Source organism: Synchiropus splendidus, chromosome 16, assembly GCF_027744825.2.
Source record: "Synchiropus splendidus isolate RoL2022-P1 chromosome 16, RoL_Sspl_1.0, whole genome shotgun sequence".
NCBI classification, from domain to species: domain Eukaryota; kingdom Metazoa; phylum Chordata; class Actinopteri; order Syngnathiformes; family Callionymidae; genus Synchiropus; species Synchiropus splendidus.
Window position 1 is genome coordinate 10,654,082 of NC_071349.1, and position 13,149 is coordinate 10,667,230.

The 13,149-nt window shown below is 41.2% G+C and overlaps 1 protein-coding gene across 7 annotated transcripts in view; it reads left to right on the forward strand.

The window, feature by feature from the left end:
• The first annotated feature begins 650 nt into the window (after positions 1 to 650).
• fermt2 (FERM domain containing kindlin 2) overlaps positions 651 to 13,149 on the forward strand; it is a 30,155-nt gene continuing 17,656 nt past the window's right edge. For 3 of the 7 annotated variants that reach the window (XM_053845133.1, XM_053845134.1, XM_053845131.1), the window contains exons 1-2: positions 653 to 835; positions 2,725 to 2,882. In XM_053845133.1, the coding sequence (XP_053701108.1) occupies positions 2,726 to 2,882 (157 nt within the window). In that variant the 5' untranslated portion in view covers positions 653 to 835; position 2,725. Of the gene's footprint in view, positions 836 to 943; positions 1,084 to 2,724; positions 2,883 to 13,149 lie in introns of all 7 variants that reach the window. The other 4 variants (XM_053845129.1, XM_053845132.1, XM_053845130.1 and 1 more) reach the window with 3 other exon arrangements.

Consider the following 13,149-nt stretch of genomic DNA (forward strand, 5'->3'; position numbering starts at 1 on the left):
ATGGGCTATTGTCTTTATGTGGCTCTCATATGCTCAGAATAAAACCATAAAACTGGTCATGTATATCAACGCTAACTAATTGAAGAGATTAATTTTGTACCTTTTTATCATTCATGAGTATTTACATTTTTTTTCTTTCATTACCTGCTGTTAACGACAGTCATTGAAATATTTAATTCAATTATTACTTAGTTAATTAAATACATTATTTTCATAACTATTTACTGTCATTCTTAATAGACCTGAATTTTGCTTTAAATTATTTAAATGGAATAAATGGAACTTAAATGGAATATATGAACACATTTTTCAGGTAATAAAATTTGAATTAATTGATACGTTACAAATCAACAATATTACATCTTATTTATTTCAATATTTATCTTCTTATGAAACATAATAAAAACACTTCTGTTACTACCATTTTTTTTTAAAAACAATTTGTTCATAATTGTTTGCGCTTTCAGTAAAACATAAGTGGCGAGCTGTCATCATAAGAACACTTGATTTTAATGATATATTTCGAATGAATAGTGACTTGTTTTAAGCCCCAATGGCACCAGTGGGCGTCCAGTGAACGCTCCCAGTGCGAAAGGAAAAGTGGGACTGGAGCAGTGACGTGACCGTCTGTGGCGGGGGAGGGAGGGGGAGCGGGACCGACGGGTGGACTCCATTAAGCCCGAGCTCGCAGGAAAACAGTTTGGGATACTTCTTCTCCGACTTTCCCCGGGATTTTCTCCTCGTCTCTGTGGTCCGGAACACCTCCCGCATGAGCTAAGGAGTCGAAGGAATTGTTTGGTACCGTGTAGCCGAGTGTTTTTGTGTCTTTGTGAAGGTGAGCGCTTTGATTTGAGTTTTCCTTCAACCTGATGAAATACGATAAAAGGCTTTAGCTCGCGTGGCTAGCGCTGCACTCGGCTAACTACTTTATTGCCCATTTAAGCGTCAAAGCCCGCGTTTCACGCCACTTTTCGGTGCGGTTGAGGCCGAAGGAAGTGTCCGGGAGAGCGGAGTCATTGTGGCAGGCTCGCTTGCATAACAGCCCTCGGTGTGTTTGCGAGGGTTTACCGTTACATTTAACAGGTGAGTGACATTAGCCCCGAGTGCTGCTGTTGAACTTGGAGCTCCAGCTATTGTGACGCTGGTGTAACCCGCAGGACACAGGTCCAATTCGACTGTGACAGATGTACTTTTTAGATTTCCCTCGCTTCATTAACCACTAAAAAGCTCCCGCAGAGCCATATGTTCATTCATTTGAACTGGAAGTAACGCGGGGAATAAGTTAAATGCTTCAGAATTATTAATAATTTCTATTAATGTATAATGTAAGAGGAAATATTGACTGTACTTCATGTAATGTAACACTTAAGTCATATAGTACATTTCCAGTGTATAAGAGGAAATTGAAATAAACGCTCATAATAGCATTATATTTTAATAGCTTATTTAAATCAGATAATTCATCTGAAATACATACAGTGTGATACAATTGCTTCCATTTATTCATAACAAATTCATAACAAAAAGTTGTTTCGATCAGAGTTTGAAATGCAACAGTTAAAATAATTTTCTGCCAACATATTTCAGTCAAACTTAAGAAAATGATGACGCCAGATGTGTTTGAAAAGTGTTGCGTACTAGGTTGTGTGCTATCTCACATGACTATCAGGATCCAGTCTGTCACTGCTCCACTCACACAATCTCCCAGGCTGGTCGTAATGTTATGGCTGACTAGTGTATTTAAGTTTAAAAACTCTTATGTCTCTTTTTTTTTGGCCCCATCCATTACTGTTTATACAGCAAGCCAGTTAGTGCTTCATTCTGTTTATATATATATACCGGTGACCTCACTGGTTCTGTCATGGCAAAGCTATTCTTGAGCAACGCTGGACATAAACAAGAGCACCAGAACTGACCAGTGCCAACCGTGACTCATGCATCTTCACATCTATTTCCTTCTTACAAATACGTTTGATTTGACGCAGCAGAACTTCCCCTTTTGCCGTGATTGGATATTTCTTTCCGTAGACACTGTTGATTATTGTTTTTCAAATTGTCATGGAAGTTTTGAGGCGCTCCCTTCTGTAATTCTGTGTTTTGCAGCGCATTTGGTTGCACGGTTGTTTTTTAAAACCACTTCCGATTATGGTTGCTGTCACTTCTAAAAATTCATCTCTACGTGGAGCTGTCCTGAACTGAATTTAAGTCTAGATGATCAGGTTGGTTCACGGATGACCATTTCACTTGACATGTTTGGCTGCCGTGAAAGAGGCGCTTCAATCAAAGTTTCTGCTGGAAACTCTTCTTACTATCACATAGGAAGATGTCAGCAAAAGGAAACACAAGTCAGCAGCTTGACTCTCTATATCTTGTTCTGTTGGTCATGACCCATGGCCATAGATAATAGTGGGAACCTGAATGGTTCTGGAAAAAAAATGCTGGGTTCTTCTTTTTTTTGTCAAGTGAATCTGAAACTATGGCCACACCTAGACACTTCAAGTGTGTTTTCCATTATTTCATTTTCATGTGTCCTGTAATACTCCAGTCCCAGGATGGATGCTTCAAATACAACATAAGTCAGTGTTAATCATAAGCGTTTTTTTTTTATTCCACTGCTGACTTATTTATTGATGTTCACATTGAGATTACGTTGCTAAAAATCTCTTGGTAGATATTGTCAGAGAATACTGAGCACCGGCCTTGAAAGCACCTTGTATTTGACAGGATGGCGCTGGATGGGATCCGGATGCCCGATGGCTGCTACGCCGACGGGACGTGGGAGTTGAAGATGCATGTCACAGACCTTCACCGGGACGTGTCACTCAGAGTAACCGGAGAAATTCACATCGGAGGAGTCATGCTCAAGCTAGTGGAGAAACTAGGTAGGTGCAAATGTTGCTTTCAACGAAGAAAAGAGCCTCTTTATTTTGGAATATCTAAAGAATATATGAGCTGATATTTGAGTTGTCACTTCGATTTATATCTATTTTCCATTAGCTCTTCACTCTGGTATTCTCTTCAGCTCGGCCACCAAGTTCCAGCCACCAAACTGTATTTTTTCTTTCACACAATTGCTACAAGGCATGTTCTTGATGTTCTCATTGATTTGCTGATCTATTTAGCCAACACAGTTACAGTTGGGTCTTTTGGGTTCACAGTACAAAGAAGGGTGTGTGCCCAAACTGTCTCAGGTTTGCCTTTCTGGAAAGCACGTTTTGACTTTCTCACAATAAACGACTTAAAGTTCTTTGTTTGCCTCTAGTCTTGCTACACAGAGTTGGGCAGCCTGATCTTCAACCTGCGATGCTTACACTTTCACCTGTTCTGGACAGTCTAATGTGTGTTCCCAGGCCATGTTTTGTTGAACAGAAACCCCATTTACTACAGTAATGCAAAGAGAAAAGTAAAGGTTGTGGCTGTAATGATTACATTAGTTTATCCCCATGTCAATCTGCACTGCTTCAGACCCCGTCATCGTTTCCTGCTGCGTGTATGTGTCTTTTATTCAAGATATAAAGAGACCATACACAATTCTTCTCCCTCCTCCGTCATCCTCTGTTCTCTATCCGCAGTTATGCACTTGATAACTTTGAGTGCGAGTAAGTAAAGAGTCCTCTGTTCCAGCCACTTGAACACACTGGCCTGCTTCATTCCCGAGAAAGGTCAATGGTGGTGGCAGTGCGAGTCTGGAGTGACAGTATGCGTTGTGTGTCGACACTGTTTTAAATGCTCTAAATTCCTGCAGCGCTCCAAGGTTTTATTCCCTCCCTGCCCATGTTCCCGTTTTTAGCTCTCCTGTTTGAGCGCCACATAATTGAGGTCTTTGTTCTATGTGGTTTGCCTGTGCTGAGCAGCATCTATTCTAGACAAGTGCTGTGTTGCGGCTGTGTGTTGGACAATATCAATTCATCGCCCGTCCCACTGCAACCTCGCTCATCCTTGTGTAGTTCAGCGGAGCAGTGTGTCGATATTGAGAGCGAAATAAATCAGCCAGTTGATATAACATACTAACATATATATCGAATGTTATGGTGCAGATGCTGCATGGACTTAGAGTCTTATCAGTGGACCCCAGTGTCAATATAATTTTACATCTTATTGAGTTAAAAAAGGAGTGCGTTTCAAGTTTTATTGGCCTTTGTGTTGTACATTAGTTCAGAAGTTAAAGGCATTTGAGAACAAGGGAGGAAACAAGGTTTACTTCTCCTTTATGAGTCTGATAAGGACAGTTACAACCGGGAAACAAAATACAATTCTTTTAAAGGCTTTAGTTTTGAAGCTATGGTGGCATCAATTCCTATGGGATGGTGCTGTTAAGAAAGTTGGAGCTGGAGTGCGTCATATACTGTTCTTTTCTACTCTACAACGTGGCAACATTTTGTTTCACTTGCCTTCTGTTTTCTACCTGAGTCAAGAGGTCAGCTCTGTAATCATTAACTTCCACAGCATAAGTTTTCCATATGCTGGAGTCGTGCATGTTGCGTGTTGGTCATTCTTTTTGATGTGCAATGTATCTCATTGTGTGCTTGAGTCTGACGTCAATTCTTCCTCCAAAGAACTGCGCAGGGAGTTACTCAAAATTGCTACAGTTCTCTGCTGAGATCACAATCTGTATTTGAAAGCTTTTAGAACGTGTGAGACACAAGAATGAGAATGAGTTGAGTGTGTATTAAAACAGCAGAATGGCAACAACAGAACATAAATTATTAAAAAGCACTAGTCAACAGTATAGCTTTGAGACGATAGAAAGAGGGTTCACAAACTGAGACATGCCTTGAATGTCAACAATAAAATGTTTATAATATGTTTATATTTGGACCCCTACCTGGCGTCTTTCCACTGTTCGAGTTATAGTCGGATGGTTTTCAGCATTTTGATTTAGACCCAAAATTCATTTCCGAGTGCGCAGTCTGGAAGGTGATGTCATAGAGTTGAGTCAGTCCAGTCCTGAAAGGACATCCTGGTACAATGACTAATCTGTCTGCCACATGTTGAAGATGTTTGCTGTCTTGATTCTTGTACGTCCAACAATGGTGCAGTATTTTAACCGTGAAACATATGACTCATTTAAGTCTCAGCTTGTGTGTTTAAACAGCAGCTGTCTGAAAGAGTGGATCAGGTTCAGGTCTATTTGTGTTTCCACTTACCTCTCGTGAGCAGGGCTTGGGCCTTGACACGTCTCCGGCTTTTATCATCCCTGGGAGACGCGGGTATCCCCTCAACATCGTAGGCTCAGATGGCCTTCAATTATGGATTAATAGACAAATGCCAGGAAGGCACTTAGCTATTGATCACAGTGGAGAGCGCTGCTTCTCTTTCTCCCCTGCTACCTTCCAGGACGGCCAGTGTAATGGACGCGCCTCTCATTCTCTGCTGCTGTAATGCTTTCATCCCAATTTGGGTTTCCATCACATGTGCCGTTTTCTGGATTGTGACGTTTACAGAAGTGCTCCATGTTTCTTTTAAAGCAAATTACTGTCTTTTTGAGGGATTAGGTTTCTTGTTACCGTGTTCTGGCGCCTGTAGGGTTTCAAATGCGAGTCTTCGATTCAATCAATATTGTCAAGTGTTATCAAATTATATTGTGTGTTTGTGTAAATACAATCTTCCAATTTGGAAATTATCAAAAGGATGTGATTTGAAAGGGTCGCTTACAGCTTGACTGGTAACTGTCTTGTTCCTTATATTCAGCCTATCAAACAAATGCTTTCTGAGGATTTGATGTTCTAGTGTTCAGGTTTGCTTGTGTTTGCGGGTGGAAACATCTCAAGCTCTGAGGAAATGAGTTACTTTGGTGAAAACTTGTGGCTATGGATTTTTAGGCTGAGTGATGGAGTCGCTGACGTAAAGCAGCCAGTCCCTCCTGGACTCTGCAACAGTCCCAGCTCATCACAGAAAAGCAGTGGAATGCTGGCCATGATGCTCTGAACTTTGTCCGTGGTCCTCCTCTGCCTCACTCCTCCTTACAGTCCTGTTTTTGCTTTGCTAAAATAGAGCTGACCCTCTCTCGCAGCACCTTGGTCTGCACAAACTTGATGCCTACGTAATGTTATCGGTCGGGTTAGTTCAGCTAGTGTCACAAGCCCGAGTCCATCTCAGAACTTTTGCTAGCACGATTCTTCACTCATGAAAACTATTATATTTATTATGCTCTGTGAGGTCAAAAAAGTTCTATGATAATTTGGTTGATAACTAGGTTTATCTTCTTGTGTTGGTTCTGATTCATGTGCTGGCTAAGATGCAGGGGAGAAGAAGGACTGGGTGGAAAATTAGGAGGGAAAGCATAGTTGTTGGGGGAGGGTCTGGAGTAAGGAAAGCCGCTGCTCCCCTGACTGGCTGTGACGTTGACCACGCAGAATTCCATAAAAGTCTTCGATGAAGCAGGAAATGACTTCCAGGGTTTGGCATGTGCTCTCTGGTGGCTGCTGTCATTGCTGGATTCTCATCCGCTTGCTTCATTCAACTCCTCCTATCTTTGTGTAGCCCTGTTCCTTTCCATCACATTCTGTTTTTTTTCCTCCTGACAAAGTTTTGTTGGTGTTAAACCCCATACCTGGTTATACAACAGTGTCAATATCGGCTATTGTTCACCACCTTAAAATGTCTGTTGTCCTATCTGAACTCAGTGCCAGGTTCATGAACGCTTCAAAGTGCTATAAATATAACTGGAGCAAACTAATGGCTGGACTGGGAATGTTGGACGCTCGCACAGTTGTTTCCGTGCTGGATGGGAGGTCATTTTTACTGACGAACTACCTACCGCCTCAACAAAACTTTCCTCAAACTCCAGACTGAGGAACACAATATAGATGGATGATGCAGTTTGTTTGAGCTGTCAATGCATTGTAACATCAAATTTTTAATGCTTTATATTTCCTAGTGTTTCCTGGATTACATATCTCAATGTAAATACCATAACACATTCAAGTTATGAGGAAATTCCAGTATTTAGAATAACTTTTTACTTAAATAAATAAACGCATGTGGACCACAGCTTATAACGTTCTAAGAACCTTGTCATACATGATCATAGACATAAGCGTCTCCACTTCTTGTCTAATGAATGTACTGCCGTTCTTTATAGATGACACCTTTGGGTAAAATATTACCTCGATAACCTGAAAGTTGAATTAATAATTGTTACTTTTATTGATTATTTTCTCAAACTTGTCTGGAAGATGTACGCAACGTTATTAATGTTATGACTTTAAACTCTATTTTATTGTTTTATAGTCTGAATCTTTATAGAAAATGACTTTCTAGTAGGATTGTGCTTTTCATCTGTTTTCATCCTGATTGGCAGAGAAGAGCTCACCTCAGCACTTTTCAGCAGATGACCTCTTCTTCGTCTCGTGTTCTCTGTCTGAACCATGCCAAGAAGGGCCAAGCTTGCTGCCAACTGGAAGTTAAGGTGATTGCTTTGTTCTGACAATGGAGCGCAGGCTTCATTAGGAAACAGATGGGATTCAGAACAGGATGTCCCGCTTCCTTTGGGGCTTTTTTTCTAGCCGTTCTCCCTCCATGCCTCCCATGCATTCCTGCTTCTGCATTAGCAGGAATTCCACATTTTCAAGGATACGTTTTGGATGCACGGAGGGAAGCTGTGGGCCGCTCCTTCCGCTCACAGTAGTGGCCTCGTCTCTCGTGCTGTCAACTCACTATGACATGGTTTAGATTTATTACCACGTGTAATTGGATCTATTGATCACGTCTGTGAACCCGACTCAGATCCTGGCCATTATGAAATGAGAAATCTCTGTGATCATCCGGCTGTCTAATCTTTTCTGCAGGAAGTAGTTAGCCGAAATAGCGATCCAGCCCAGGCCAGAGCTTTTCCGGCCCCAGAGTAAGATCGAGCCCTTGATGATTCTGCTTCTGAGCCGCATCGACATTGGTTTTGTTTCCTGTTTCCCTTGTCTGTTAAAAAGTAAGACATAGACAGAGTATAACAAGGCTATCAGTGATGGTCTGTACCATATCCATATTTTAAATTTCCCTGCATTATGTAGTAATGGTTGACTTTACTGCATAATGTAGCTGTGTATTAAACAGTGTAGCCACATAGTCAGCCTGCAAACTGATAACTCCAGAGAGATTTACATAATTATTATGGCTAAAATGAGATATATTAACCTTTTCATTTTCAAATATACAGTCCAGAGTACATCTTCAACCACTTTTTGCTTTCACTTCTCAAAGATCACTGACTGGTCAGGTAATGGTAACACCAATAATTTGAAATTTTAAATCCATATTTGTAATTTCTCTAATAATCCTAAAAGAGGTTGTCTGTCCGTAAAGAAGTTTTGAAGCAGTTATGCCAGGAATCTTAAAAATGCAGTCAAGCTAAGATCCATTGTTCCTTTGGGAATCCCGTCCTGGTGTTGTTCCCTCTCACCTTCCTGTGGTGCTGGAGAGCATGGTGCTTTCAGAGGAAGGAAATTTTAAACCACAGCATTGTTGTGTATAACACCTGTGTGCGTTGGTAGAGTCACCTGATACCAAATTGTGCTGCCCAATTTTCACCGTGTTTTGTACAGTCAAGTCGAGCAGTCCAAGGTTTTTGTCAGTACGGGGTAATTGGTGACTCAAGTTCAGTTTATTTTTGTCATTTACATATGAAATCTCCAGCATCTGTAAATAGCAATGAGTTTGGAAATGGTATAATTAATAAAGTGATTCTGCTGTTTTATTTTGCTGATAACTTCTGTGATGTACTGCATGTTGGCATCAGCTAACCAGCCCATCGCAGAAGGTAAGGGATCTGGCGTGGATGTAGATGAATATTGTCAATCTGCTGTATTGATCTCCAATATTCTTTTCTTCGCTGGCTCGCGTGTCATTTGATTGTATCATACAAGGACCTGGAAGAAGAGTACCACATTTGGCTTGTGACACAAATAGAAACAGACTACCTGTCTACAAGGAGGCTTCCTCTAATGGCCGTTTCTAATGCACCGTAGCCCAGTTGCTGCTTCAGATAGGCTACAATACAAATTTAAGTCCCCCTTTTTTACTTCACATCTCTATCTCTTGGGTGTTTCTTACCAATTTGTGTTAATTCAGTTGCACTGTTGTGTCACCAGGGACGTGGTAGCAGCTGACACTTAAAAGGATCAATGTTGATCACTTGTCCCTTGAGTCCTTTTAGGCCCTCAAGCGGGAATATGGCATCTTCACGTATTTATTTTGTGCTGACACTGAGAGGAACATTGACTGTATCAATGTATTTCTGGATCGTCTGGATTTGTCCGGAAAAAATCTTTTCCTTTATTACAACCTGGATGCCTTAGACAAAATGAATTTCTGCTGTAGCGCTCTTGATTCTGTTGAAGTTGCTCAACAGTGAAACTGTTACTTTTCCACATGATGATGGTAATTTGCTAATGGCTCAGGCAGAGTACATTTTGTACAATGTGAGTGGATGATTGGGACACGACAAGTTTTTTTGGTTTTCTTAAGCAATAGATGCTAATTCATTCGGCTCATCAATTTTTCCAGTGTAATTCTTATGTTTGTGTTTCAGTCGTCTTCTCTGTCTTGTGCGTGTGACTGCTATCGCCTGGTGGTGTTCTTGACAATTGAGGCGTTCGGTCTGTCTCAGGTTATGTCATCACCTGCCTCTATCTTGATTCTCTGACAAGATAGTTCCCTTTATTTACATCACAATATGGACAGCACTCAAACCAAAGACATCCTCTAGAACTTTGTGTCTCAGATGATATGTGATGGTATTTTGGTGAAGAGATAATGGCCCGCACACCTGCATGTAAACTCATGTGTTGTAGACGAAGACGTCCCCCCTGCTTTACTACCTCTGTGGCGACCGTCTGAAGTCACCAAGGAAACTGCTGGGTGGCCCTCCCTTTGTTTTCTAATGGATTTATCTGTTGATGTGTGGCTTTGATAAAGGCTTATTCAAAGTCAAGGTCTTTTCAGTCACTTGGCCTTGATGGCTTTTAACAAGCAAAATCGTCCACTGTGTTCTGAAGGCTTGTGCAAATTCTGTTTATATACAGATGCCATTATGTCTCTCATCTGTGATATTTTTCCCTGCTCTTGTCATACTTATTTTTTCCCCTCTGTCCGCATGTCCCTCCCCCATTCCTGACAGGCATCCATAAACATGACTGTGCCTCCTAATGTAAACAGCAAGACTCTTTCGGCTTGAAGGGAATTGCACTGAAGGCAACATAAGCAGAGACATTGCACTGAAAAACATCTTAAGTATCTTTCTTGATTAACATGTCAGTCGGTTTTGCACCATCATACTGAAAAACATGCTTTAAAGCATATTGTGTGATGCTTCTGGTGCAATGGGGCAGTCGGTGAATAAGAATTTACTTGGTTAGCAGAATTTATGGATGAATTGAGCTTGTTAAAGCGTACACACACACACACCGAGCAACACCGCTAATACAGTTAATGGATGAATAAGGACGCCATCTTCGTTTCTTCACCCACGCGCACACACACTTAATCTCCGAATCATCTTTCATGTCCTGCAGAGGTCATAAAACACGTTCTCTTGTCTCTTCCATCCTTGCGCGCACACACTCATACACGCACGACTTTGGTTTGTGGGTCCACATTTAATGCATCCAATTACTTAAGCCCTGCTCTTCTGTTGCATTACGTCAGGCTTTGGCAGGCAGTATTTTTAGCTCAGAGATGTCATTGCCCCTCCTCCCCCGTTGAGATTCAGTTACCACCTTGTTGCCGAAAGGACCCATCGAGCGCCCACCCGAGCCTGCTTTCCTCTTATTTACAATCACTGGCACAAGCCAGAAGGAGGAAGTCCATCTCGACTAAAGAGATGGTTTGGGGCAGATGAGATGCAAAAGTAGCATGTTGAGGTTACGGAGACTGTTAAATACGGACATTCATGCCTTCCCACAGACTGCAATGAGGCTGTAGATGCTGAGTATGAGGACATTTTAGTCGAATGGTGGTCTGAGGTAAATGTTCAGTGTTCATAATTGAAGCTCTCGATGGCTTGTACTCACCCAAAATTATATGCTTGTTAGCGGAAAAACTGAGTAAATTTATGAAAATACATCCTGCAATCTGTCCTTGATCCAGAACACACTGGATTTGTGTGTGTTAGTATGCTGAAGACGTACATCCATCCACTCCAAAGTCAAGTCCAGTTAGTCCTTTGTAACTTGTCTAAAGCTGTGGGACTTTGGCCTGTACTTTCACCCTGCTGGGCTCATGATCCAGAAATGCAGTTGTATCTTAAGATATATCCTACTGGTTTCATATTGGAAAATGTAGGTTTTCCACTCGGCAGATGAACTGAAATCAATAATATTTCATTTGGTTGAAGCCCAGTGGTATGGGTAAGTTCTGGATAAGCTGCTTCTTCTCTGCTTGTTGGATAACTTCGATTATTTTGTCGTTTCTTGAGCCACACATCTCATCCCTGGCTTGTAAACATGGGCCGTCTCAGCTAGAACTATCTGGAAAGTTAAATTCTATTCTGCAATAGATACACAGTTGAAAGTGCTTGCAGGTGTTGGAGTGTTACAAGATCCTCCATCCTGGCTTTTGGCCTGTTGCTGTGTCTTTTAAACTGCTTCTGAGTCAGACCATTTTAAAACCTTGGCGTGATGATGACGTGCTGCACAGCTGAGGCCTCAGAATGCCATGTTGACAGCGACTCTCAATGCTGCCACAGTAACACACAGTCCCTTTGAAGAAAGCATGGAATGTCTTAGCTCAAGTGTTTGCCTGCATTGCACACAGTGTTAAAATCAAGCTGCTCAACAATCAATCTGGCCAATTCAATTCACACAGTGTTCACATTGAGATGCTGGTGGTGACTCTTCTGTTCGGGTTCCCAGTCGACATGAATAATCCCAAACTCCCCACAGAGTGGGTGTGATTTTCTCCCGTCACTGCGGCCTTGTTTCCTGTTGCTCGAGCCACTTATCCTGAAATCCCCTAAATTCATTAGGTTGCTATGGAACCACTAAGTTATTGAGTTCAAAACAACTTAAAATGTCTCCTTTAGTGAACTGGAACTTGATAGGACCACAATTTATACTTTAATCACAAAGTTGTTGTTTTTTCAATGGAAATGTTTTGAGTGACTGAATCTTTTTCTCATGCTGTAATACATGCTACACTTTACAACCCTTGATTGTTAATAAAACTGGCCTCACAAATCCAACCGATATATCGAAACAAAAGATTGTTTAGTAAATTACCATTTGGAAAGATTTTAAAGTTTTATTAGTGTTCCTGTTGCTGCTTTACAAGTGCTTCCTGTTGGGACACACATGTCAAACTCTTGATTCCTAATCAGTTAAGCATGCTTCATGTGAATGAAAGCGATTAATACTATACCAGGGGCCATTAGATTTTGTTTCTGTTTTACTTTTGAAATAGAGAACTCCATTGTTATGTTGAATCTAATAGCAAATGCAGCAATATGTGTATTTTTACTTATCATTTCTACAGTGCCTCAATAGTTTATATGCAAGTCAGTTTCCTTTGGGAGGAAGTTATAGGAAACCAGATTGTCCAGTGCGTGAAACATGTTATCTGGTAATTTAACAGCACAGATGCTTCTGATCATTTTTTTTTATTTATTTAACAATGACTGAGCAAAACCAAGCTCAGCATCTGCACTGTGACTCATGGAACAGACAGTGAGTCTGAGGGGAGTACGTGGACAGAGGGATAAGACTAATGCTTAACAAATGACATCACTACTTCAGTTACTTACTCATGAAAACCATGACGTGATGATGTGTTCTTGTATGTTGATCAGTATCAAATTAGATATGTTTTGGTTCCTTGTGTTGGTTTATTAATATGGTCTTTTGTTTTGAGCGTATGAACTATTGCTGCAGTTATTCGTATTGTATTGCGTTGAAGGCAGTTTAAACAATCACAGCAGGCTCATCAGCCCTACAGCTACTTCCAATCCCCACCAGACACACAAGGCTTTCACCTTGCCCTTGAAGACACACACACACACACACACACACAGACACACATTGAGGTCGGTCTACAGGTTGGTCCCTTTTGTTTTGAGTCTCTGCAGAACAGAAGCCTGCAAGCTATGTGGGTTTTAGGTGGCTTCTCTCTGCTTTAGAGGGATCACAGTACGACTTTACAACAAAGGCATACGTATGAACC